A 27,172-nucleotide genomic window follows, 5' to 3' on the forward strand; every position below is an offset into this window, starting at 1 on the left:
TTTCTCTTTGAAGCAAAGAGAACATTGATAAGGAGTGGGTTTAATAAGCTCGCATTTGCATAACACACATTTATTTATAATAAATTTAAATACGAATTTGTAAATATTATGCCTGGCACACATCTGTCTGTACAAAAAGTGCCCATAAAATACAAGTAATACCGTTATCATGTCCACGACAATGAATAAATAACACATTTTGACTCTATATTTACAACATGCTGTCTGTGACTTCGCCGGGATTCTCCAGCGTTTCCAGGTCGATTTTCTGCTCCTCGAAGCGGGGAAGGTACTCTCCTAGCCCCCAGGGGGGCGTTCGGGTTATCGTCGTCGCTGGACTCGGGGTCTGATAGCTCGTCTTCGATTGAGTGTTGGTTCTGGGGCCGATTGAACTCTCCTCGTTGGGGCCTTCGCTGGAGTAGAAGCCTTGGAATGTGTTGGTTATGCTCTTTCTAAATAAAAAACGCTATGCTTCCAATTCCTGGGCGCACGAAAATACTCGCTGGCTCTTGTTGGAGTTTAGTGTCGCCGTTTGTTTCCAATTCGTGCATGAAGTCAGGCTGGGAGATGGACCTTGTGAGGCCGTTGCTGGACGGTGGTGATTCCAGACGGCCTCTCCTGCCGTCGATGGTCCCCGTGTAAAGTACCTCAGTGATCTGACTGAGCGTTTGCCGTCTTCAATAAATGCTTATTTACTCTCGGGAGCACCTTGAAGTCGTCGTCGAGCACCCGCCTCTGCACCGACCCCAAATTCCGCATCCCACGATGGTGCTGAACCTCGGAGGGGCCGGCCCCAGATGGACCCACTTTTAATTCTGGTTTTGAGCGTCTCTATCATCGACGGCCTGTGGTGACCTTTGTTCATCCGTTTCTCCAGCTTCTCTTGAACTTGCTCTTTTTTGACTTGGCGTTTGTTGAAAGTGAAACGACGGGGCCGTGCTTTGGCTTTCTTTTTGTCGCCGGCCTCCAGTTTGGCGTGGACGCCGTCCAAGAACCGCAGGATGTCGTCGCGGTTGTTCATTCCGGCGAGTTCTTGGGCGGTGCGGCCGTCGATATCAGTCGAGGAATGTGACGATGTGTTTGTGGCCCTGCGCCGCGGCCAAGTGCAGGACCGTGTTGCCGAAGAGGTCGGCTTTGTCCGGGTCTCCCCTGCAACGTATTGATACAAAAAAATCTATCTATCTATCTATTTTAATAATAAACGAGTAAAATTGCAATTATTAAACCCTATCCTTTGTAAATGAAATAAAATGCCTTGAGTTCAAATTCTTTTGTAGTTAGTCTCGATAAAAGTCGGATAAAAGTGATAAAAATGTTATCTGAAAATAGAAATCTCGTGTTATTTATGATAACTGACAGTAAAATTTCTTAGGTAGTAAATTAATTTTATTCTTAATTACAATGTTGAAAAGTGAGCTTTCACTTGCTGTTATACAATTACAATGGTTTAAATATTTCAAATAACTGCCACTGCAACTTGAGTTAATTGATTGGACACAGACAATTAACAACCTATTTCAGTGGGAAATTGTTAAATTAAGTAAAATTATTTACTTGGATAATTGGTGATTTCCTTTTCCAAATTTGTGTGAGTCAGCATTATTTTATTTGAGAATAAGTATGTACTAAAAAATATGAATTCAGTTAAATATTATAAAAACTATTCATCAAAACGTATTGGAATTTGGTATATGCGTTAAATGATTTAAATTCTATCGTCTCAGACGTTTATCAAATTTCTGTCTTCATTTGTTTTGGAAAAACAAGGCTAACATGATTTTTTTTAATGGCAAAAAGGGTCAAATTTAATATTAAAAAAAGCCTTTTATGATTTAACACTTATAATTATCGAACTAATAAAATTTTGTTAGCTTTCGAAATGTTGTCTTTGCCACCTGAACTGTTACCAAAAATAAGTAAAATAATTGTTAAAATAACTCCATAATATCCATACTTATTATTATCATCGATTCTGTTATATTTAGGTACTTTGAATTTAATTAGAGAATAATATACTTGTATGTAATTATATTATCAAGTTATTATCTAACCAAGTTTCAGTGAATGTGTGTAGAACAAAAGAATTATCTAGATTTATCTACAGGCTGCTCAAAAACTGGCGCACCAACCAGTGGTACGTTGTTGAGAAGCACGTGTAGATCACGGGAAAAATGTTAAAAAAATTCCTAAAGTCATATTTTAAAAAATCTGGAGCTACAAACTTATTTTGTTAACTTCTTTAGTTATCATTATTTTTTTATATTTCTATGTTTCATACCAGGTAATCGTTCCGTAACAAAACGATGAATAATTATTTTTAAATTTACTATCAGATTTTAGCAGTTTTTTTAATTAAAAAAAATTAAAATTCATCCAAAAAATCACAATGTGTAGATGTGCCAACACTGGGAATTATTTCCTAGGAAACCGTTTCAAAAATAATTTATTTTTATTGTTGATCAAATTCTATTGCGATCATGACTGTTAGACAACGTTGCCACATATCATTTATCTAAAATTAGTTATTTATCAATAACTTTAATTCAAAGAATTTTTTTACTATTTTTACCTTTATATGTAACCAGTTCTCTACCACACACCAATGAGTTGGTGCGCCAGTTTTTGAGCACGCTGTATACTGACTGTTTAAATTTAAAGATCTACCTTTTTAATGAAAATAGCAACAGCGGATTTGCATTTTTTTTATTGAAATAGGGCACAAAAGTAGACTTTATAGTTATAGTAAGTTATAGTTATAACTAATGGACCCAGAAATATATATATTAAGTTAATTTGCAACTAACAAATTAGCAAATTTGATTTGATTTGCGTTGTTAACTTTTAACAACGAATTAAATTTTAACAAACCATTTTATAAACGGGCCCCAAACGTTATATTAAATAATCACACTAACAAGAAGTAATAAATAATAATTAACACGAAAGTATTTGAATGGCATTAGTCGGACCATTAATTCAAAAATATGTACGATATAAAATAATTGAGAAATTTTTTATTCAGTAATTTGTTAAAATCGGGTAATTAATTATGAAGTCGCAATTTATGGCACTTTTTACACATTTCTAAAAAAATTATTGATGAAACTAATTTTTATCGAGGATTAATTTTTTATTCGTTTTCACTTTTGTCACAACTAATAATAATAGACAAAAGTCTTGTATCACTCAAGGATGAAATATCACGGGATTAAACTATTGAAGCTGGATTTTTAACCACTAAACAAATATTTGAAGACGTAATCCGTTAAAACACTGGATTAAAAGAGAATTAGGACAAATTCAATTCAATTTTATCGAAGAATCAGCAGATTAGACTGTTGTTTATCCACCACGTTTATAAAAGAGATTCTGCTCTCGATACCTCAGTAGATATCGCAATGAAAGTGCCAGTACTGATAGTACTAGCCCTCGTGGGCTTGTCTAGTGCCAAATACGAGGGCTCAACAATCTTGAGTTTAGCATTGAAATCGAAAATGTTGGAACCGCCATTCAGGCTGAAAAACACTACCACAAATCGAGACAAGCTTTAGGTTTGGGAAAAATTACTTTTGACCAATATTTACGCCACGCTGAGGTAACACTTGGAAAAAATAACTCCCGTTTTTAGTTATTGTTTTAAAGATTAATGCTTATTTGGCCCAACTGGCTAAAGACTACCCCGACACTGTCACTCTAGAAACAATCGGACAGTCGTACGAAAAACATTCCCCGACTACAATCCGATCTATTCTTACAGCATCTCCTCTTTCACGACAGCTTCGAGGAGAATCATCGGCACGACCATCAATCCTGAATACCCCGAAATATTGTGGATTTCATTTCCTGATCAAGCTGGTTTGGGTAACTGAACCGTTAAAACCCATCAGACCGGCTTCCAATTATTAAAGTCCAATATCAAAAAGAAGTCTTTGCATTTCTACTAAAACAATATAAACTTTGTAATTCATGTTTTATTATAACTACATATAAATGTGAAATATGAAATGGAACAGATTTAGTTGATCGAAACTGAAATTAACATGCCGCGTTGAACTTAAAAATAGCTACTTTAAATTCAAACAAAAACTGAACCGGTTTCTCTGGTATGTTAAGAGACAAAAATTGCTTTTTCGCGACAACTGTTAATGAAACGTTCACCCATAGAATTAACAGCTATCTCAATGCGATCTTCTAGCGATGACTTTCTAGCGTCAAGTTGCAGATCATCCAGAACGTGAATAACATCCTCGCGTCGCAGGCACATCACAGATGCTTTCTTGTCAGAATCCACATGCATTGCCATAATAAAAGAAAGAGAAGGAGATTTCTTACGTTCATCAAAATACTTCTTATTTGTGAAAACATTGTAGTACCGATTTTGAAAGATTTGTTTAAATGCGTCTTGTACAGTATTTGAACCACATTTTAATTCCATTATTATCCCAGATTTATCATTAAACAGTACTAAATCAACTTTGGTTCTATGAGTTGGAATTATTATTTCGTTTCCGAAGAGAAATCCTGCTCGACTACATGTCAATGTAATTATACTCTGTAAAGTTGCCTCCTTCAATGGATCGGTAAGTGTTGAACGTTGAAGTAGACAGGTTATACTATTTTGAAAATTTGCTAATTCTTCTTTGAACTGTGCTAATGATTCACCTTCATCACAGAGTTTGGTTAGCTGAGAAAATGATGCTGAACAATCTTCAGCCAATTCTCTGTTAATACCAAATCTTTCAAAAAAATAAGCTCGTAGCCGCTTCATAATTTCATCAATTAGCTCAGCGTTAGGTATTTGGAGTTTGTGATCCTCAGATGAATATGTTAAGTATCCTAGAGATACAAGAAATCGAACAACTATTTCTTCGTCACAAGTCAAATTTTGATTAACTAATATGTTATGCAAAGATTTCAGATCACTTAATTGTAACGGTTCTAACGTGAATTGAAAATCTTCTTTAACACCTTGTAGAAGTTCATACAACAACCTTCTCACGCTACCCTCTTCAAATAGTTTAGACATATTGTGAATGTAACCAGATTGTTGCCAATAATTTTTTAAAGCACCTTCTCCCAGAGATGAATTTCTCAAAAACTGCACAATCGATTGAGGATTATATAGGCATTGTTTCGAGCCATTGAAATACCCATTATAGTTATCCTTCGCTTTTTTTCCCAATTCCGCCTTTACTGCAAACCGATTAAATAGAGTAGAAACTTCATCTTCAGTGAATCCACAGAAATCTTGGTACATATCTTTGCTTCCGAATTGCAGTCGCAATACATTACCCAATTGGGTGGAAATCGATACACCACCCACATCCAAAATTCCGGTAATAAACGCTCCTTTAATGATCTCAGGAAATGTTTTTAGAGCATCTCCAATTACTTCAATTGGGAATGAGGCAGCTTCCTCTAGCTCTTCAAGCTCAGTCTCTGGATCAGCGTTCTTCACTTTATACAACGCTTTTGAAGTGATCGAGTCGTACTCGTCAACGAGTAGAAAAACCTTTCTTTTATGAAACTTGTTCAGATAAACTGCCAAGCATCCCAACCCCACGATTACTTCGTCATCTGGAATTCCTTTGCAGGCAAATTTGTCACACCATTGTTCGCAATCCTTTTTTTCATAGTCTTCCAACGGTGACAATTTGGATTTGTAAAGGTAACTGTGTTGCCTAAAAGCCCGCGATATAGCTGTTCTACACACATTCACTGCATCAGATTTGCTTTTCACGTTAGCAGAACAGAAAAAATTTATATTGATTATCGGATATTGTCCGAAATGAGTTTCTACAAACTTCTTATTCTCCATCACTTTTAACTTGAACTTTGCTGAACTGAACAGTTTGTAATTGTCTTTTTCTTCCAAAACCGTTGTTTTCTCCTCTCCATTTTCATCAACTTCCAACTCCAAGAATCGTTGCATCATAGATAAGTTTACAGTTTTGCCAAATCGGCGCGGTGCGGTACACAATACCATAGGTTGATCGTCCGTTTCAAAAACTGCTAACATCAACCCACTTTTATCAACAAAAGTATCGGATTTCAAGACTTTTTCAAAAACCGGTGAAAGGGAAAATGTTAAACTGTCTGTAACAATGAATGAAAACCACGAATTAATGTTTGCACAATAAATCGAAAAATACTACAAAGAAATGGGAAGCATGATAGACAAACCTTGAGTGAGTTTAACAAACGTTGAATTTTGAATTAACCCTTTAACTTATAATTTATGCAATAATTACGTAAGTTTGAGTATGTACAATATGCACCTTTTACGGACATTGTAAGTCAATGGATTAATGACAAAATTCAAAATAGAATTTGTAATAGCTCTAAGCTCTTTATGCAATAAACTGCAAAAAACAAAGGCATTTTGCAACGTATTGCATACTAGTATTTTTTACGAATCAGTCACGAAAAGCAACCATTTTGATATGAGTGATTCTGAAGATTCTTAAAATCAAAGAAATTATACGAGTCTGCTTATAAAAACGGATGTTTCTCCAAGAGGATATAATAAATTTGATTCCTTGAATATATTAATGATATTCTACAGAGTGGAAAAAAAATGATTTTCATCAAACATAACACAAAACAAACCGCTCGGAATCTATTAGTGCCACAAAACACCAAACAATCTTAAAAGAAAAACAATCGCAACAAACCTGATCCAGCTACTCCTACTGTGGCAGCGCCTGCACCAATAAATTTAGCAGCTGAATCGATGTCCCTGGACACTGGGGTGGTCTGGAAACTCCTCACTGCTGGGAGAAGTGTGGCTTGTTTGTGTTGCTGAACGACAGGACTCTGGACTAATGATGGGTTTTGGCTGAGGGCGGTGCTCAATGGCCTTAAGTATACTTTAGAGTTTGAAATAAGCTGAAAATTAACGCACCAATCAAACGTTAATCACAAGCCTTGGCCACTTCAGACATCCAAGGAAGTTACGTTCGTCACGGTGGTCAGTGAACGTATATTATCATCATATTAAATATTAAATAAACACTCCTTTTTTTAACTTAAAATATACACAAATGTGGTGTAATAATTATGAAAATAAATTATTTTTTATAAACTTCTGTTTACTTTATTGAAGACATGCCCTTTTTTAAAATTGAATACAAAAAACTATCAGCAGGACTTTCACAAATTCAAGGAAGAAAGTTCAATCTTTAGAAAGAAATAATCGTAAAATGAGAAAAAAAATAAAATAAAAAATTCTTATAGATTTAGCAGAGAAAAAGCCGAAATCACTTTGTATACTTTAACATTTTATTTAAAGTTTCCAACAGTACACATTAAAAGTATCTAAAAATTTATTACCAGAAGCCCAAAAAAATTTTTTTTATCTTGAGGCAAAATAAAGCCATTTCCGATTCAATTACTGACCCAGTTTAGTGAAATTTCACGAAAAAACTTAACTTATAGCTTAACACTTTACTTAAAGTGCTAAAAAAAAATTCGACTTAATCTACGATTTTTCAGTGAAGTTTCAACAAAATTTCAAGTTCGAGCTGAGTTTTCAGCCCAAGAACGTAAAGAAATCCGTTAAAAAAAAATAAAAAAACAACGGTTTATTTCAAAAACGCAATAATTTTTCAAAATTTTATTTAAAAATGTGTTTAAAACGTTAAATTTAAATGTCTTGTAAGTATACGGTTAGTCAGACTCAGAAGTAAAATCTACATTTTTTTTTTCGAAAAAATTTGCTAAAATTGATTGTTTCACTCGATTTAACTAGTTTTTAAAAAGAATTTAATCAAAAGTTATGTTATTTCACGTTTTTCAAAGTTTTAAGCTTATTTTTCAACTAAATTTTTGGTATTTTGTGGCATTTTGACTAAAAGAAACTGAAAAATGACCACATTATGCTAAAAAAATACGTATTTTTTTTCTTTTTTGAACCTTTTAGTACATCCAACAGCCAGAAGAGCTATAATTTAATATTTCGCTAAAAATAAACTTTTGCTTTTTTTACCTAAATAACTAAAATTAGGTCATTTCTGATAGTTAAATAAACGGAGAATTTATTAATCTACGATTTTTCAGTACAGTTTCAACAAAATTTCAAGCTCGAGCTGAGTTTTCGGCTCAAGAACGTGAAGAAATCCATTTTTAATAAAAAAAAAAAACGAAAAAAGGCAACATTTACAAGAAAATTCAAAAATTTTTCGGTTTATTTTTAATCCAGGTTGCCAAAAAATTATTTTGCTTCAATTTTTAAATCACCCGGTATATCTACGAATTTGTATAAAAAATTATTAATTTTCAATTATGTATTTATGTTAGTCTTCAATGACTAACTTCTTTTTCGTCGTTTTCGTTTTCCCTGAAGATAAATTACGAAATTGTCAATACAAGATGAACAAATAGTTAAGGTACAGTGACCCACAGAGTTACAGTCACGTCGTATTTCAACACCGCAGTGAACACTACTTGTGCTTATGACTGTACATACCCACTTATCAAAAAAATTTGGATTATTTCGTGATAAATGGTGACAGTTTTTAAACAATATTATCAATTATTATTACATTAGATGCTAATGTCACGGCCAACTATTTTTACAGATGAAATTAATAATTTATTATCATAAACAAAACACGATAATTGCAGAATTTGAAATAAAACAATCAAGTGTCCCAATTTTTTTATCGCCAATTGAAAAATCAACATTGCCATGGACAAAAATGACAAGTGACAAGGTCACCTAACAGCTAACATTATTTAGGAAAAATCGCACACAATATTATCACTATTTCATAGTGATGGTGACACACCCAGTGTGCCCTTTGATTTTAATTTATCTAATCTATTATGTCACAAATTAAAAAATGTAACTAAAGCTGAAATTTAAACACCCCAAAAGTGGTTGCCATAGCAATGTGTAAAACAATTGAGCAATTAAACTGCTGCTGAAATCCTCAACTGATAACACTGTAAAAAATAATTAAAAACACGAGTGGTCAAAATTAGTTGGCTGGGCATTTGAAATGTCAGGTGTTATGTAACACACTTGTGTGCATTTTGGGTTAAAGGTTATAGAATGATTTTGGGACACACTGTATGAACGAAATGCGATAAAAATTTCCATGAACCAGTAAAGCATCGATCAAATGATGAAACTCGGTTAAAAATATGTTGTTCAAAGTTTACTGGACTTGATACACAAAGTTTAAAAAATTGGAATAAAAATGCGTGACGTTGGTGCAGATTAGAACAAATCCCAGCTAGTTTTGGGAAAAATTTGCAAATTGTTAGTAGAAATAAAAAGGGTGGTACTTACGGCGCTCCTGGCGGCGGGGGCGATCAATATAGCGCAGGCGAACATTTTATTTAATTAAATTTAGTCGGTTGGAATACACTTAACAACCTGAAACAAGGGCAAGTCCGTTAGTTGTGAGCAAATCACAGGTAGCCCCAGCCTAGGTGCACGGGTTACGTAACAGCAACTCGGGCCGAATTCGCGCAAATCATATGAGAAACGTATGACCAGCGGCCTCGATTTGCTCGTCCGCCCCAGAATCCCGCTCGTGCACCGAAAATCCCGGAACAATAATGAAAATCCGGGCTGAAGTGACACTTGGAGGCAATAATGGCGCAAGATGTCGGTATTAGGGGCGATCAAGTCGCCGTTGCCCGGCAAGTACGAAACAAAAGAGCAAAATAGTCACAGCAAGCGGTGCAGTGAAGGGGCTTGAGTTGGGTTTTGGGCAGGGTTAGTCAAGCGGCATAGGAGAAACGGTTTATTAAATCATACTATCGACATGCGGCGCCACGTGCGTTATCTATGCAGATTTCTGTAAATTTGGGGTACGTGGCACGGTAGTTAATAGAAACTACTTATGCCATCTTTTGGTAGTGTGATTTCAAATTAAATCCACGAATTTATCCAAAAATCCAAAATATTAAGCAAGCTTTGGCGCGCAATGTCACTACATTCAACGGTGTCAAATAGTTTCTTCAATTTTAAATGTTTCAATTTCCAATTTGAATTATTCTGCTACGTGTTGTGTTCGTGGTTTTCTCTTTTTATTCTTATTTGAATCCGTTTGTTGGTGTTATCTACTCCTAAAGTAATCTCAAAAACATTTAAGTTTTGAACTTTCGAAGGCTAAAATTTGGTAAGTCGGGATTTTTTTGCCACCAAAAATACTATGTAATACATATCTCCAGCTCTGTTGTGGACCTATTATACACTTAAAAGGCAACCTACAACGTTTATTAAACAACTTCTGGCTGGCTGAAACACATGATTCTGGAAACAGTGCATCTCTTTACTTGTGCGAGCTATCCAGAAACAAATCGACTTGGGCACCAAAAATAACTTCGAGAATTTAAACCAAATTTCTTTTTTTGAGTGGACATCTATGATGGACAACGTTTAAGACTTCTACCTTGCACATAGTGTCTTTTATTTAATACACACGTTCATTCATTCATTTGTACAAAAGCCACAAAAACGTATCTTGAACTCCCTCCTTTTTACCGTTAAGTTTCAAGACTGGTGAATCCACCAAAGTGGAGTCCTTACCTCTTACTCATAATAAGTTCATATAAGTAAATTTGTTGTAAAGTCATCTACGTGAGTTTACAACCAACACAAAAACATACAAGAAATGTTTGAACAAACTATTAAAAGCACTACTTTTCTGTGAAAATTGAATTGGGCACATGCCTAAAACTCCAATGGTACCTTATTAGAGTCCGTATTTACTTATTTAGTTCTTTAATTTTTTCCCAAGTTTCAAAATAATGTTAAATAACCGGTTTTTGAGGTTGAGGAAGTCGCCAAATTAATATGTGGAAGCCAAACACGACATTTATTTCTTATAATTGATGTTTTCATAATTTGTGAAACGTTAATTCATTAATAAATTATTTTCATTCATTGTATTTATTTTTTCTTTATATTTATAATACTAACAAAATTTTGCAATTAAACACATTTAACCGATTTTCAATAAAATCGGTTATGTGTGTTTAAATTGTAAAAAAATAAAAAAATTAAATTAATTGTGTAAATAATAAAATATTTAAATTTGCCGCCAATTTTAGTTCCTCATACTACCAAGATATGGCGCTATTATCGAAATTTTGACGACGAGTGAATTACGTGTTACTTGATTTTCTATAACTACTATATTCTATGGTTTTGGGTTTTTCTATCGGCGATGGTGGGTTTTGTGGGAGGAAAATTGCGGGAAAAGTACTCACTTAACGGCGACTCACCACGGCACAGTGTCCGGAGGAGGCGACCCAGCACTTGGAATGTGTACTTCGGAGTGACACTTGACAGACCGGGCAGGAATGCAACGGCGCAATCGTAATGGCTGCGGGTGCGTGCTGGGTTGACTCCGGACCGCCCGCCGATGAGCTGGGGAGTTTAGGGCGCGGCTCACAGGTGGCGACAGGTGAGACACAGGGGTGGGCCAATCGCAGGCAAGAGTTTGCGCGGCTATTTTTCGATTTTGAATTTACAGGGATCGATAATCACGGATTGGTTCTCAAATAAAACAAATTGATCAACCCTTAAGCCCTAATCATACTCCTAATTGGGAAATTCAAACAAATTTTTAATTAATTATAATTAATTAATTAACTAAACCGTTTTACCCGAAAAACTAAATTTTGGTCCGGTACTACTTTAATGGCGGAGTGTTAGTAACTTGTTTTTCACTGGCTGGAAATACTAGATTAGATTGAAAATGGCATTATTTTTGTGTTTTTTCGATTGTTTTGGCACGTTTTACAAACAGAAATGCAAAATTTTGGTAAAAACAACTTGGAAATGCACTAAATTGTGTAAAAAATTTTGGTGTTTTTTTTAAACCTTTCTTTAAACAGCTAGGCTGAAAAAATACCAAATTAGACTAAATTTGAGCTTGATTTAGCTTGTTTTTGAATAAACTTTTGCCAAAAAACAGACAAAAAACACAAAATTTGCTCGAAAATAGTATAGTTTAAATTTTTTTTGAGTATTTTTTTGGAAATTGCTGTAATAGACACAAAATTATGTTTTTTTTGAAATTTTTTTAAAATTAGCTGAAAAATTACTTAAACCGCAAAATTTGGGCTAAATTATGACTATTTTGTTCAATTTGGCTTGTTCTGAGCCAATTTGCGTCAAGAATAAGCCGAAAATACAAAGTTATGTTTTTTTTATTTTTTTTTGAGCGTTTTTAGCACGTTTTTGAACTATTATTACAGTGTTTTTGCGAGATTTTGCTATAACATAATAATAATAATATAAAAAAATACTTTTGTCCATACTAGTAGGTACATTGTTTTTGCGTTTTTTTTATTGTTTTGGCACGTTTTACAGACAGAAATGCAGTTATTATAAGCAAGTCTTTGAGCTTCTGTCCGCGTTGTGTGTGCACAACGAAGAGGGTCACGCGCGCGCCCTTGACACTTTGGAGCACTACAAGGTTTACAAATGACTCACGATAATTGCCCCAACATCTGCCTCAAAATCCCATTTTTTTTCCAGAAATTGAAAGGTGAGAGATATAGACTGAATGTGATCGTCCAGGAGCTGAGCAGGGCCACGGCTGTGGACTACCAGACGGCCCTTGTGGCCTTTATCAACTGTCTGATCATCTCCACGCCCAGGCTCACCGACAGGATCAGGAGACGCAACGAATTCATTGGTGAGTTTCTCCTCTAAATTCAAGAATTTTTGCGCTCGGAGCGAAAAGACATTCGTGATTAGAGCGGGTAAACATAGTTAAATATTATTTACAGTGACGCTCTTTACCATAAATAGGCACAGATTACTTCCTTCTAGAGAACAAACGTTGGGATTACGTAAGAACTGCATCTGTCAGGCGCCTTTTAAATTTCATCAAAGACGGAGAGTTTTTCATCTAATTAATTCGTTAAGAGGCCGAGTTACCGATTTTAATAGATTTCGACCGGTTCTTGTCACTTCCATTAAACTTTAACCATGTTGTTTCCTTATACTAAACCGACACATTACATATTTATGACAAGATTAATTTGAAATTTTTATTAATAAGATGCCAGTTTTGCAGCTGCGACAAATAACGCGACATGGATGAATTATAAAAAAATTAAACATGAAATGACACTTTTTTTCAGAGAATCTAATAATGTTATCAGCGATTTTTCTCAACCAAATAGGAGTCATAGTTGGCTATGACATTTTCGAAAAGCTTACTTTTTTCTGATTTGATATGTGTTAAGATACAATTCAGCACGCTATACAACCAATTATACGGTTAGAGTTAGTGACTTTTTGTTAAGTTGGTAATAATGTAAGTAAGAAAATGGCGTGTACAAGAAGCAAGTAGTTTTAAGTTGAATAAATCCGTTTTTGCTTAAATCACTTTATATATCTTCCATCGTTCCACGAACCCTAACAGGTTATGGGCCCAGGTTATGCTGGAATGTGTATATAAAGGAATTTGGTCGTATTGTTCGGTTTGTTAAAAAGTGTTACTAAAAACGTTCGGTGCACGTGTAACGACAAACGGAAGAACAATGGAAAATACAACAATCGAAAAGTTAGGAATCACCCAGTTCAATGGAAAGGATTACGATCACTGGAAATTCAGGATGGAAATTATTCTTGATCATCATGATGTGAAACGGTGTATTGAAGAAGAAAACGCAACTCCTGATGACGCCTTCCTAAAGATGGACAAGAAGTGTAAATCGTTAATAATCCAATGTATTGCAAATTCGCATCTGCAGTATGTAAAAGATAAGACAACGGCCTACCAAATGTGGATAAGTCTGGAGGCTGGGTTTCAACGAAAGGGCATCACGAGCCAACTATTTCTACGAAAGAAGTTGCTGACAATGAAATTATCGTCAAATGACACCATGGAGAAGCATTTCTTAAAATTCGAAGAAACGATTAGGGAACTCAAGTCGGTTGGTGCAAAATTGGAAGAAATGGATGTGGTGTGTCATCTATTACTGACCTTACCCAAGAGTTTTGACCCTCTTGTAACAGCGCTGGAAACAATGGAGCCTTCTAAATTGACACTAGACTTTGTCAAAGGAAAATTGCTGGATTGTGAGTTAAAACGGAAAAATCAGTGTAGTGAAATTGAAGTGCCAAGTTCATCTGCATTCAACAGCAGGAAGTTCAACAAGCAACAGTCTGTTTGGAACAAAAAAGTGTTTCCGTTTACGTGTCACAATTGTGGGAAGAAAGGCCATAAAAGAGCTGACTGCCATTTATTAAAGCAAGCAAATCAAACCTCGTCGGAACATGTCGCCTTCGTTTCGTATTCAGGAAATGCACAAGACGAAACCGTGTGTAAAAAAATGAAGTGGTACGTGGACTCTGGAGCGACTGATCACATGGTAAACAGCAAGGAACATCTGACGAACGTGCGTAAGTTAGAAAGTCCAGTAAAAATTTGTGTGGCAAAAGACAATGTAAAACTTTTGGCTACTGAAATTGGTGATGTTAATGCGGTCTTACGTGTGAATAATACGGTGACTAGGGCTACTATTAAAAATGTTTTGTATGTTAAAAATTTAAAGCACAATTTACTGTCTGTCCAAAAGATAGAGTTAGCAAGTTTGAACGTGTCATTTGAACATGGAAAGGTTGTAATTAAAAGGAATTCGAAAGTACTTGCAGAAGGTAAAAGAATAGATAACTTGTACGAAATTTGTTTTGAGGTTGAAAATAAATGTAAGGTGGTTTGCTCAAATGTATGTGAAGTTAGTGCCTCTTTAAAGTTATGGCATAGAAGGTTAGGTCATTTAAGTAATAAAAATCTCGTAACCTTAAGTAAAAACAACATGGTTTCTGGCTTAAATATAAGAAACAGTAATTGTAATGAAAGTCAAATTTGTGAAGTTTGTGTTAAAAGTAAAATTACGAAATTGCCCTTTGGTAAAAGGTCTGACAACAAAACGACACGTGTTTTGGAATTAATTCATTCAGACTTGTGCGGACCTATAACTCCAGAAACACATGATGGTAAACGTTATTTTCTAACCTTTCTTGATGATTATACTCATTTTTGTGTTGTGTATCTATTAAAAAGTAAAAGTGAAGTTTTTGAATATTTTAAATGTTTTGAATCAATGGTTTCAGCCATGTTCGGTACAAAAATAGCTACTTTGAAATGTGATAATGGTAGGGAATATCTTCCGAATGATCTGGTAAGTTTTTGCAAAGGAAAGGGTATCATAATTAAGACCACAATACCATATACGCCAGAGCAAAACGGGAAAGCCGAAAGATTAAATAGAACATTGCTTGAAAAAGCTAGAGCTATGATACTGGAATCTGAACTCTCGAAGGACTTATGGGGTGAAGCCATATTATGTGCTGCTTATGTAACAAATAGGTGTCCCACATCTTGTTTGGAAAACGTTACTCCGTCTGAAATGTTCTATGGAAGGAAACCAAATTTGAATAATTTAAGAGTATTCGGATCCGTGGCATACAGTCACATACCGAAACAGAAAATGAAAGGCAAATTTGATAGAAAATGTGATGTCTGCATAATGATTGGGTATACACATAATGGATACAGATTATGGATACCGGAAACTAGAAAAGTTATTTGTGCCAGGAACGTCATTTTTGATGAGAATAAAACAATTACTTCTGTAAACAGCAAAAATGAACGCCATGTTTCAGAGACAGATAAAGAGATTATGACGTACACAGAACTTCAAAACGAAAGTGAAGGAAATGTTGAAGAAAATAAAGCAATTGCAGAAGATGAAGAACACAAAATTAATGAAGATGAAGAAAGTGACGAAGACAAGGAACCAGACGAAACTCAAACCGAAGGACTAAGAAAAAGTAACAGAAAGAAAAAACGTCCGGCTCATTTTTCTGACTACGAACTGGAACACTTTGCATTAAGTGTAGAATCATTTATTGATGAAGTTCCTGAAAGTTATGAAGAAGCAAGATCCAGAACTGATTATCATGATTGGGAGAAGGCTATTGCTGAAGAATTAAATGCACTTAATCGTAACGGAACATGGACTTTGGTTGAGAAACCAAAAAATGCTAAACTAATAGGAAATAAATGGGTTTTTAGATTAAAAAGGAATCAGAATGGAGATATTGTTAGACACAAAGCTAGACTTGTTGCTAAGGGCTTTATGCAGAGGGAAGGATTCGACTATGAAGAAACTTATGCTCCTGTGGCTAAGCTCACTACTGTCAGAACTTTGATATCGATAATAAACCACAAAAATCTGCATGCACAACAAATGGATGTAAAATCAGCATTTTTACACGGAAAAGTTAAGGAAGATATCTTCATGTCAGTTCCTGAAGGTCTAGAAGCAGAAGACAATGTTGTGTGTAAATTGAACAAAGCACTTTATGGTCTTAAACAAGCTTCATTTTGTTGGAATAATAGGTTTAATGACTTTGCAGAAGAAAATAATTTGATAAGATCAAAGAACGATCTTTGTTTGTACTGCAAAAAAACTGATGAAACGGAATTATACTTATTAATTTACGTCGATGATATTATTATTGCTAGTAACAACTTGGAAGAAATTCGGAACCTCAAGGAGAAGCTAATAAATGTGTTCGAAATGCAAGATTTAGGGTCTTTGCACTATTTTCTAGGTATAAAAATCCGATCTGAAAAGGAAGGAATGTATCTGAGTCAAAAAAATTACTTACAAGGATTGCTAAAACGTTTTGGGATGGAAAACTGTAAAGGTACAGGGACTCCAATGAAAAAGGGATCACTATTAACAAAGGACAAAATTGATGAAGAAAATTTGAAAAATAAACCTATACGAGAATTAGTTGGGTGTCTAATGTATGTCATGTTGGCAAGCAGACCAGATTTAAGTGTCTCCGTTAACATGTGTAGTCGTTATCAAAGTACACCGACAGAAGAGCTGTGGCAAGCCCTAAAACGTATTTTAAGATACATCAAAGGCACGATAGACTATGAACTGTTTTATCCAAAGCAAGAATGCGAGCAACTTGTGGGCTATGCTGATGCGGATTGGGCGGGCGGCATTGATGACAGAAAATCTACAACAGGTTTTCTATTCAAAGTGTGTGGTGCAACAGTGTCCTGGTGTACCAGAAAACAGTCCGTTGTAGCAATTTCTTCTACTGAAGCGGAATATATAGCTCTTGCTGAGGCAGCTCGTGAAGGACTTTGGTTGCTACACCTGATAAAAGATTTTGGTTTTGATGATACCGCTTTCAAAATTTTTGAAGATAATCAGTCATGTATTAGACTTGCAGATCATTCAGAACACAAAAGACTGAAACATATTGATGTTAAATATAACTTCATACGAGAACTTGTTCAAAATAAAACTATTAAAATTGAATATGTATGTACAACTGAACAAATTGCAGATATTTTGACCAAGTCTCTTGATAAATCTCAGTTTAATAAGTTGTCATTGAAACTAGGTTTGACAAATGTTAATGTAAATTAGAATTTTCTTGTTTCACTGATATTGTTTTATTACCGTAAAGTGTGCTTGAATTGAAGGGGAGTGTTAAGATACAATTCAGCACGCTATACAACCAATTATACGGTTAGAGTTAGTGACTTTTTGTTAAGTTGGTAATAATGTAAGTAAGAAAATGGCGTGTACAAGAAGCAAGTAGTTTTAAGTTGAATAAATCCGTTTTTGCTTAAATCACTTTATATATCTTCCATCGTTCCACGAACCCTAACAATATGTCTATTTGTGTAATACGTTAATTTTAAATATTTAAGAAAAAACAAAACATTTCGCTTTTTCTTTATAGTAGGCCATGAAAAAATTTTGGATTTTTAATTAAAACTATGAAAATTGTATTACCCAACAAGTATTTATAATTTAATGATTTTTTAAACCCTAATTAATTCAAAAACAGCATAATAAATTTTTATAAGATCAAATTTTTGCAATTAATAAAAATTATTTGTTTTTATATTTAAAATGGCAAGCTCAAGTTGTCATTCTATTTTCCAATTTTAAACATGAAATGCCGGAAGAAGAAAAATCTTATTAATTGTATGATTGCGTATCAATAAAATTTTATTTTACAAAAAAATGTCAATCCAAACACCAAAATCAAATTCCATCTGCGGTAAAAAAATACACAACATTATCAACGTCACCTCCATTGCACTAAATCATAAAAAAGTGGCATCAAGTGGTAGTGACACATCGTTTGCAATTTTCTGCACATTTTTTATGTAATTAAAATCTGCGACGCTCGTATATTTGTTCAATTGAAAATAACTTTAACTTATTTTTATAATTTCACATTTTTTACTTTAATAACCGTTCACAAAATTTCTAGATTATTCACACCTTTTATGTGAAATAATTTTTCCATGGCCAACTACTTTCAAATGTTTTAAAAATATTTTTTACCAAAAATACATAAAAATATCAAACTATATTTATATTGTTTTGAGTTCAGAAAAAAATAAGCTTTTCGAAAATGTCATAGCCAACTATGATTTTCATTAAAAAAAAATAAATCTTTATGTTATTACAGCTAAACGAATGATTCAAAAAAAAAGGTTGATAATATTATTGAATTCTCTGTAAAAAAGTGCCTGTATAATGTCTTTGTTTCAAATGTGTATCTTTTATAATAAGGAAGATATGAATTTTTTAATATTTTTCCAAAAAAAAGTTTTTGTAAATTATTTAGAAATTTTGTGACATTTCCAAAAACATAAGTCAAAATTTTTCCACATCCACAGAAATTAAAGCATTTTGAATAGAATTTTGGAACTTTCTATTTTATTTGAGAGAAAATCACTAAATTTCTAACGCATTTCGAGATCGTATTTTTGCAATTTTAGTTGAAAAACAACTCTAGATTCAGTGCAAATAATGCAATCTTACAAATTTTTACTTTGTTATTAAAATAAAAACAGTAAATTAAATTGTGTGGTCAAGACATTAGAAGGTATGTATTTGAAGAAGAAAAAAAAATAAGAAGTGACGGTTCATCATTTTTTTAAAATTGAAGGCTCTTTTCAAAAGCTCTTTTTTCTACAAAATTAAGAAAATGGTTACATAGAAATATCAACATATTTTGAGAAAATAAAGTAATCCAAATATAAAATTTTCGCACTCACTACGTTCGCATAGGTTTTTTAAACGGTATAAGATTTTAAAAATTAAAATCTCAAATTAAATAAAAAAATTAAAATTAAAATAATAAAAAAAAATAATTAAAAAAAAGCTCGACTATTTCATTCAGAAAAACATTGTGTAAGATCACAAAAGTGGGCAGAAATGGCACGAGCTAGAGATACATTAAAAAAACGGCTGAATCACAGGTGTCTCTAATAAAATTTGAATACATATTTTTGGAAACAAGGTTACAACTTTTGTTTCAAATTTCAAAACGAAATAAATATGCACAGCAACCTACGCTTAGGTCACGGCATTAAATAATCGTAACAAACTTCATCCAAATTTGTTGTTTTTGCTCAAATTACGCATTTCAAATAGGAAGAAGTATTTTCAGTCATTCTGAAATATTTTCATGATGTTTCAAGTCGTTAAAAGTAACACTTTGAGAGGTGGTTTGATTTATAATGCCTTTGAACTTTCCGCCAATCTTTTTCTTGTGTAATAAAAATTGTTCAACTTCCACGTGTCACCGAATTAGAAATATGAGCGCCAATAAAACAGTCTAAATTTCCTAATACGATTCCAATCTGTGGCCGCCGGAGAAGAAAAATTAATCTCTGAAATATCATTGAACACAGCGTGATTAATTTCACACAAAAACATTAGCTAATAACACTGTTAGCATATTAATTTAATAATCGCGCTCCATTAATATTCATTTCAAATTTGTAATGTGAGATTTCCAGGATAGGCTTGGACGACTTTTGAGATACAATCTGTCGGCACAGGCTTGCCTGATTCAGATAATCTATTTAATTTTTATGCAAATGTGCCCGCAAGACACTTAAATCAAATAAAATACACGATTTTAATTTGCGTCACTATTGTAACGTAGTTCTTGGAAATTCGATGCATAGTAAGTGACTTTCGTCAAATATTTGTATTCAAGTGTATGTTTTTTCCAGGATGTCATCTGCTTCCGGTGCTCAACAACTTAAGGTATGTGGATGTTTAACAGGCACAACGAACTCGAACGCATTTTTGAAAAACGTGTTAATATTTTTAATATCAATTTTTAGAAAATGCGCCGAGGCGGAGCCCGAGCTCGCCGTCCAGCTCGACGTGTTCGACGAGCAGCGCGACAGCGACGACTCCCAGAGCCTGCAGGGCCCCCACGGCGTGGACCTCAACTCGCCCTTGGACGTCTTCTACGCCATCCTCAAGCAAGTTGCGGAAACGCCGCAGGAAATCCCCTTCCTGAGCATCCTGCAGCACCTGCTGCGCATCGACGCCAAAGACGCCGTCAGCGACATCATCTGGGACACGGCCGAGCGTCTCGTGCACCGCGCCACCCTCCTGGAGAACCGCGAAGACGCCGCCCGCCTGCTGCGCGCCCCCAGCGCCCAATCAAAGTTCTTCTGCCACTGTCACCTCCGCTCCGAGTCTAGTCCCACCCGCCGCCCCTCCCTCAACACGCCCCAGAGCCCCACGCCCGCGCTGCCGCCGCCGCCGCCCCCGCCCCCCAACATCCCCGCCGTCCCGCCCCCCGTCCCCGCGCCGCCCCTCAAGCCCGCCGCGCCGCTCCCGCCCCCCGAATGCGATTCTGTGATAGAGAAGTTACCCCAGCAGGAGATCCCGGCGCCGAAGATTAAAATGAAGACTTTCAATTGGAACAAAATACCGAATAATAAGGTGATTGGGAAGAATAATATTTGGACGCAAGTGGCGTACAGTCACCAGCATTCGCCGATGGCTGATTTGGATTGGCTGGAGATGGAGGGGCTGTTCTGCCAACAAGCGCCCCCAGCCAATGCGGCGGCGAGTTTCAGGCGCGAAAATACGAATTCAGAGACTTTGGATAGGAGGATACGCAAGGAAAATTGCGAGATTACGCTTCTGGACGGGAAAAGGAGTCTCAATGTTAATATTTTTTTAAAACAGTTTCGGAGCTCTAATGAGGACATCATACACTTGATCCGGGAAGGGGAACATGACGATATCGGGGCAGAAAAACTCAAAGGACTCCTTAAAATACTACCAGAAGTTGATGAACTAGACATGCTCAAGTCGTTTGATGGCGATTTCACTAAATTAGGAAACGCCGAAAAATTTTTAATACAACTGACCAACTTATCCAAGTTAGTCCAACCGCCAGTTTTTTCGTAATTATTTCATTTTTTTTCAGTTATAAACTACGAATAGAAAGCATGCTTCTGAAAGAAGAGTTTGCCTCAAATATGAGCTACTTGGAGCCTAGCATTAAATCAATGATTATGGCAGCTCAAGGTTGGTAACAATGATTTTGTCGCACTGACTGGCTTTTTGTCCAATTTTTAGACTTGATGACGAACAAACCGCTTCAAGAAGTCTTGTATATGATTTTGGTCGCTGGCAATTTCCTAAATGCGGTACGATTTTTACGATTTTTTTATCTTTATTTTTTGGCGTTTTTTTTAGGGTGGTTATGCCGGGAACGCGGCCGGTGTTAAATTGAGTTCGTTGCAAAAAATCACAGACATTAGAGCGAATAAACCAAATATGAATTTAATACATTTTGTGGCGTTGGTAAGTAGATCTCTATTTTAAGTCTTTTCTATTGACTATTTTTCCCAGCAAGCTGAGAAGAAAAACCCCAAACTGCTGACCTTCACCGACAACATAAGCGTGCTGGAGGACGCAGCCAAGTAAGCACTTTCCCCTACTATTCCACGTTTTAATTGATTTTTAAGGACGACAGTGGAGCAGCTCCAGAACGAGATCAACGTGCTCGACGTCCGGATAAAAAAAATCAAGAAACAAATCGAACTGGCAACCACCGAGCCCGAAATCAAAGAGCAAATGACCGAATTTTTGCAAGTTGGTAACTCCAGGACCCATCGCCAACACCCAACTAATCCTTGCTTCCAGATGGCCGAACGTGAAGTCTCCAACTTGCAACAGAACATGGAGGAGTTGGAGAAGGTGCGTGTGCAACTGGCTGAATTTTTCTGCGAGGACACGAATTCGTTCAAACTTGAGGAGTGCTTCCGGATTTTCCACGGGTTTTACTGCAAGTTCAAGCAAGCAGTTGGCGATAACGAGCGCAGGAGGATCCAGGAGGAGCAGGCGAATGCGCGGCGCCGGCAACGCGAGGAGTTGCTCGCTTCCAAGAGGCGGCAAAGTAAGGGTTTCCACTTTTAGGCAATTTCTGGCAGTGTTGTTTCAGTGGAGAACTTGGGGGGAACCCCCGATTCGGACGTGCCGTTCATCGACTTGCAAATCTACGACAGCAGGCATGGTTTTCCGATGAAAAAGGTCAGTTTTTAAAGTTTTAGGAAAATTTTTAGTACAATTGTAATTCGGAAGTAAAGTTACCGTTGGGGGCGCCACTGAGCTAGGTCGAAAACAGTAACCATAAATGGCGGGAAAATTTTTGACTGTTTGGTTCACTTTCTTTATTGGAAAATTATTACAAAGACATTGAAAAGCCTACCTTTTGGCATAATTTACGTTTAAGTGTATTAGCAGTTGTTAATCTTAATTGTAGTTTTGTTGATTTATCGAAGTATTTCATGATTTTATCAGTGGAAAAATTCTAACCTAAAATTCATAAACTTCACTAATTTATTGGTTCCTTGAGCCCAACTTTATGTTCGCTGTGATTCATTACTTATAGTCTTTAATTATACAACTGTTTGATAACACTTTGTAATGAAAATTTAAATCTTTTTCACTTTTTATCCACTTTCAAATTCCAACAATAAACACTTTATACCCCGAAAAACCACAGAACCAAAGTGAACGCTAGTATTTACCACCACGTACTTTTAAAGTGTCAATAAATATAAAAATAAAAAATGTCAATTACGAAAATTTCGTTACTGTTTTCGACATAGTTCAAAAGTCATCACCAGAGGGCGTCTAGTTAATTTTATTTCCGAATAAAGGGATGGAAAACCACCAACGGGACATCCGAAGACGAGCTTTCCTCAGTCACCGGCTCCCCCTCTCTCTCCCGGCGCCGGCTGGGCTCATTTAACGGCGACCCGGAGAAATCCCCCGACATCACCCCTAATGGGAGCCTGCGGCGGCGGCGAAGCCGAGTCTTGTCGGAGGAGGACGAAGGCAACTTGATGGACTTCCTCCGGGCTTCGGACAACAACCGCGAGCGCCGCTCTTGGGGGAGTCTGGACCGGTCATGGGCCCGCAAAGCTAGAGGTGGGAGCCAGCGAAAACGCCCGGCTTTATTAGGCGCTGACTTCACCTCGGACCGAGAACGCCCCTCCTCGCCCTCACCTCTGAGCGAGTCCAAACCGATCGTTTCAACCCCCGAAGAAGAAACCAACAAACCGAAAGAACTGAGACAAAAAATCGAATCCTGGCTGCAGGCCAGCGAAAGCGACCAAACCGAGGAAACCCGACGGCAGACTCGCCGCATCACGAACCGGCGCTCCTTCGAAATGGACTCGGAGAGTGAACGCAGCAGCACTCTGGACACGCTGCCCGAAGGCAAGCAAGTCTACAGCGGCAGCCAATCCACCTACCGCAAGGCCTACCCGGCCTGGGAGCCCTCGAAGACGATCGACAACACGGACGTGGTCAGCGCCATGGAAGCCGTCGAGGAAGTGCAGCCCCAAATCAAGGACAAGTCGGCGTGGCGCAAATCCACCCTGAACGTGGCCAACAGCACGGAAGAAACCAAAGACGATTCAATGCGTCTTAACCGCCTACCAGTGGTGGAGAACGACCGCAAAACCCTGATTAGCTCTCTCGGGGAGCGCTCCCCCACCGATAAACTCACTCTCTACATTATCAAGCCTCGCCCCCCAGCCTGGACGACCCACCCATCAGCAACAAGGTCGAAATCGACCAAGACAACATAGAAACGCCCCCAGCCACGCGCAAAATCTTCATCCCCACGCCCACCGAGAAGCGCGAGCCGACGCAGCCCAGCCCCTGTCGCCGCCTCATGGGCCGCCCACGCGACACGGACGAGCCCGAACCCAACCCGACGCTCGGCGACGGCCAATTCGACCGGTTTTCCGCCGCAAGGCGCACACGACGGTACAAACGCACCGACACCGACCCCGACGAACCCAAAGACGAGCCCGAGACCCGCCTCAAGGCGTGGCAAGACAAGCTACAGAACCCCGGTAGGCGCCACCGCCACCAAACCGGAATCAACCAAGACGACGTCAAGTTAGCCTTGACTAAAACTGACAAGAAAAACGAAGACGAAGGCTTCGAGGAGAGCCAGAGTTTGATGTCGGAGTCGCCGAGTCAGGGGGCGTCCTCTGGCGGCAACTACGAGCCGGAGGACTCCGCCCTAGTCGTGTACGCCAAACCGATGAAGAGCGAGCCGCCGGTGGAGAAGCCGGCCAAGGGGCGGGGCCTGGAGCGGGGCGGAGTCAGGCGCACGGTGCAGGACACGCCCAAAAAGAGCGTGATTCCGCGCAGGTCGGGGAGGTCTGCGCAAGACTGACATCTCGACGAATGTGCAAAGGTCGAGTTCGAGAAATAGTATTGTCAGTTCGAAAAGTTCGCTCAATAGTTCGGCGTCCGCTTGCACGGTTAAGAAAATGCCGGTTAAGGCGGGTGTTGGCAAAGCCCCGCCCCCTAAACCGGTCAAGAGAACGCCCTCGACTGGGGGCACCGCCGGGACGAGACCCCCACGACCCCTGGCCATGTCTTTCATGAAACCTACGACTTCTAGCGCCACTAAAGTGCACACAGTGCCCAAGAACGGGGCCTTTAGAACGAAGTAATCACTCATTTTTTCACTAGTCAAGGATTATTATTACGAACTAAATCTTTTATTCCTACAAACTTTGACAGTCTCATTTCTTCATACAGTATTACGACAATCATAAAATAAAAGACTAACCTAACTCACCTTTTAGGTACCGACCACTTGAGAGCTTGGTAGCGATAATTTATTATATATTTTTTTATGATTATGATACTTAATGAACTAATCACTAATAATGACATATTTATTTGTTACCAAATATTTACTTGTAGGTAATACATCTTCTATTAAAAACGCCTTGTTTTATTGCCTGTCGATGTAGAACTTTTCCCCAAACCACTCCCGATGCTCGTTTAAGTAACTAAAACGAAAACAAATCACGACAAATCGCCAAATTCCGTGAAATTACTCAATAAAAGTGTCCGTGTGGTTCAATAAAGTTGTCCATTTTTTCTCATCAATGGTGGCTGCGTTCAACAATTCGGGCAATTTGACAAAAAGTCGCGTCAAATGAATGGCACCGTACACAAGACATGGGGGAGGGGGTTGTTGATTGTACACATGTTCAGGTAACAGGCGGAGCGAAAGTGGGCGTGAGCCACAACTGTCGTTATTATCAACGCTACGAGCGAAGCGAGTGCTTAACATATATAGTTTTTCGATTAGTTTTTCTCACCTTGAACTAGCTTTTGCTTTAGCGCTATCCTGACTATTACCATTGGAAACAGCGTCAGTGCTTTTGTTTGATCTCAGACTTCGCTTCCTTTGCATGGCTTGCCTATTGCCATTTTGGTAATCATCATGATTGTTTGGATACGTTATGTAATCCATATAACTAACCTCATTTTTTGAACTATAAAAACGTTATATAGCGAAACTTCTCAAAAAAAAAACGAAATAACACTTTCAGTTATTTTTTTGACGAAATTTGAAACGAAAATTGAATGAAAAAACTGATTTAAACCATTCTTAGCGATAAATTTGGTGTTGTTTCCTAGGAATATAATAGACTGACCTCGAGACTTCTTTGTCCAAATGGATAGAAGTATACACAGCCTGCTTCGTCTCAATTTGCCCCTGTTCACACTTATACAGCAACAAATCATTGACCGTGTAATCAAAATACAGACGGATGCCGTCCAGAACCTCGCTACAAATATTTAAACTGCAAAAAATACCCTAGTGTTAAAAAAAACAGAAAAAAAACGCCACGTTTCTTACTTTCTTTGTACATCTTCAGGCCGCCTCCTTTGCGTGTTATTGAACGGATACCTGTGCCTCTGACTGGTCTTTTCGTTCAAATCACTAATCTGGCCATTGGCATAATGCCTCCAATAATTTTCCAAAATTGTTACAACATTTGGTTCGGCCGGTAATTTAACTAATTTATTTTTCGTATTGATAAGACAATAGTCCTGCTCGAGACACGCCCGTAATTCGGGCGTTAGCTCAATCGGCACCGTTTCTTCCTCAATTGAAGAATCATCTTCAGAACTGCTTGTCACGCCTTGCCCATCATCCGTGTCCATCCTCGTGGGGCTCCCGGAACTGCAGTCATCAGAAGAGGGGGCTGTTGTGCTAGTCTTGCGACTCTTTTTCCGGTCCCGTCTGTACAAATACGCCCCCCTGGAAGCCCAAATTAAAAAATGAAAACACAAAAAACCGGAAGTCTTACAATTGCAGTTGGGATTTTTCGGCCAAGTCTTTCTGCAATTGCCTGTTTTCGGGAGTGTCTTTCAAAACGTACTCCTCACTGACGTATCTGTCCCATGAGGAATTCCAGCCCTGGAACATTTTAATCAACTGAGGTCGAAACAAAGCCACAATCACCTGAAAATGAATGAGGTACTCGACGGTTTTGCGTCCACGTTGGTCCTTGGCCACTACTACGTCCAACACCTGGAAAAATCACAAATTTGTATCGATTAAAACGATTTTGAGGTTAGGTTCTCACTTTGGAGTCGTACAAGACTTTGGCTTTGGTCGGGTCAGGCTCATAACACAACACGCGCTCGTTTTCACAGAACTTTAATTTGATACCTCGAGTTGAAACCATATTATCGTATTGTTTATATTTGGTTTAAATTCACTTTGTTGTTGACATGCTTGGGTTTGATTTGTGTGAAGACAGCTCCCCAAACCAGCTCCTCGAAATTCCGAAGAAACCCGAACATGAAGCCAGTTTCACACTAGCAAAATACGTTTCAATTTGCGTAGATGTATGTTTGGTTGTCAGCTTTGAAACCGTTTAATAAAATAAAAATCCGAAAAAACACTAAACACCCTCTTAAAAATGACATTTTAAGAAAGTCACTTTGCTAATAGCGAAAAACTCAATTATTTACCACAAAT

General features: G+C 37.3%; 3 protein-coding genes and 1 long non-coding RNA gene across 6 annotated transcripts; 2 read left to right on the forward strand and 2 right to left on the reverse strand.

Moving 5' to 3' along the window:
- Positions 1-54: 54 nt before the first annotated feature.
- Positions 55-11,394, reverse strand: LOC100141552 (uncharacterized). 3 transcript variants are annotated; one of them, XM_008196362.3, is made up of 4 exons: positions 11,242-11,391; positions 9,296-9,382; positions 6,675-6,888; positions 55-1,149 (listed from the first exon to the last, which is right to left on the reverse strand). In XM_008196362.3, the coding sequence occupies exons 2-4, from the start codon at positions 9,338-9,340 to the stop codon at positions 689-691; spliced, it is 720 nt and encodes a 239-aa protein (XP_008194584.2). In that variant the 5' UTR covers positions 9,341-9,382; positions 11,242-11,391; the 3' UTR covers positions 55-688. The 3 variants fall into 3 exon arrangements, with proteins under 3 accessions (XP_008194584.2, XP_064214012.1, XP_064214013.1); XM_064357942.1 differs by lacking the exon at positions 55-1,149 and adding an exon at positions 3,954-6,096 and having other exon boundaries at positions 11,242-11,394; XM_064357943.1 differs by lacking the exon at positions 55-1,149 and adding an exon at positions 3,954-6,096 and having other exon boundaries at positions 11,227-11,371.
- LOC135266719 (uncharacterized) lies at positions 2,945-4,751 on the forward strand. The gene is made up of 2 exons (XR_010334873.1): positions 2,945-3,595; positions 3,643-4,751. It is a non-coding gene; the product is annotated as an uncharacterized LOC135266719 (long non-coding RNA).
- Positions 11,339-25,126, forward strand: LOC658801 (inverted formin-2-like). The gene is given in 16 exon segments (XM_064357985.1): positions 11,339-11,348; positions 11,387-11,423; positions 12,335-12,440; positions 12,503-12,662; positions 20,058-20,091; positions 20,172-21,230; positions 21,278-21,378; positions 21,430-21,500; positions 21,550-21,657; positions 21,706-21,776; positions 21,822-21,948; positions 22,000-22,252; positions 22,298-22,386; positions 23,019-23,882; positions 23,885-24,473; positions 24,538-25,126. Coding segments are annotated over 16 exon segments (3,978 nt in total). The 3' UTR covers positions 24,837-25,126.
- Positions 25,051-27,172, reverse strand: LOC658875 (male-specific lethal 3 homolog). The gene is made up of 8 exons (XM_965226.5): positions 26,775-27,172; positions 26,651-26,719; positions 26,496-26,605; positions 26,042-26,446; positions 25,836-25,985; positions 25,497-25,673; positions 25,230-25,442; positions 25,051-25,181 (listed from the first exon to the last, which is right to left on the reverse strand). The coding sequence occupies exons 1-8, from the start codon at positions 26,874-26,876 to the stop codon at positions 25,124-25,126; spliced, it is 1,284 nt and encodes a 427-aa protein (XP_970319.1). The 5' UTR covers positions 26,877-27,172; the 3' UTR covers positions 25,051-25,123.

Source organism: Tribolium castaneum, chromosome 7, assembly GCF_031307605.1.
Source record: "Tribolium castaneum strain GA2 chromosome 7, icTriCast1.1, whole genome shotgun sequence".
In the NCBI taxonomy this organism is placed as follows: domain Eukaryota; kingdom Metazoa; phylum Arthropoda; class Insecta; order Coleoptera; family Tenebrionidae; genus Tribolium; species Tribolium castaneum.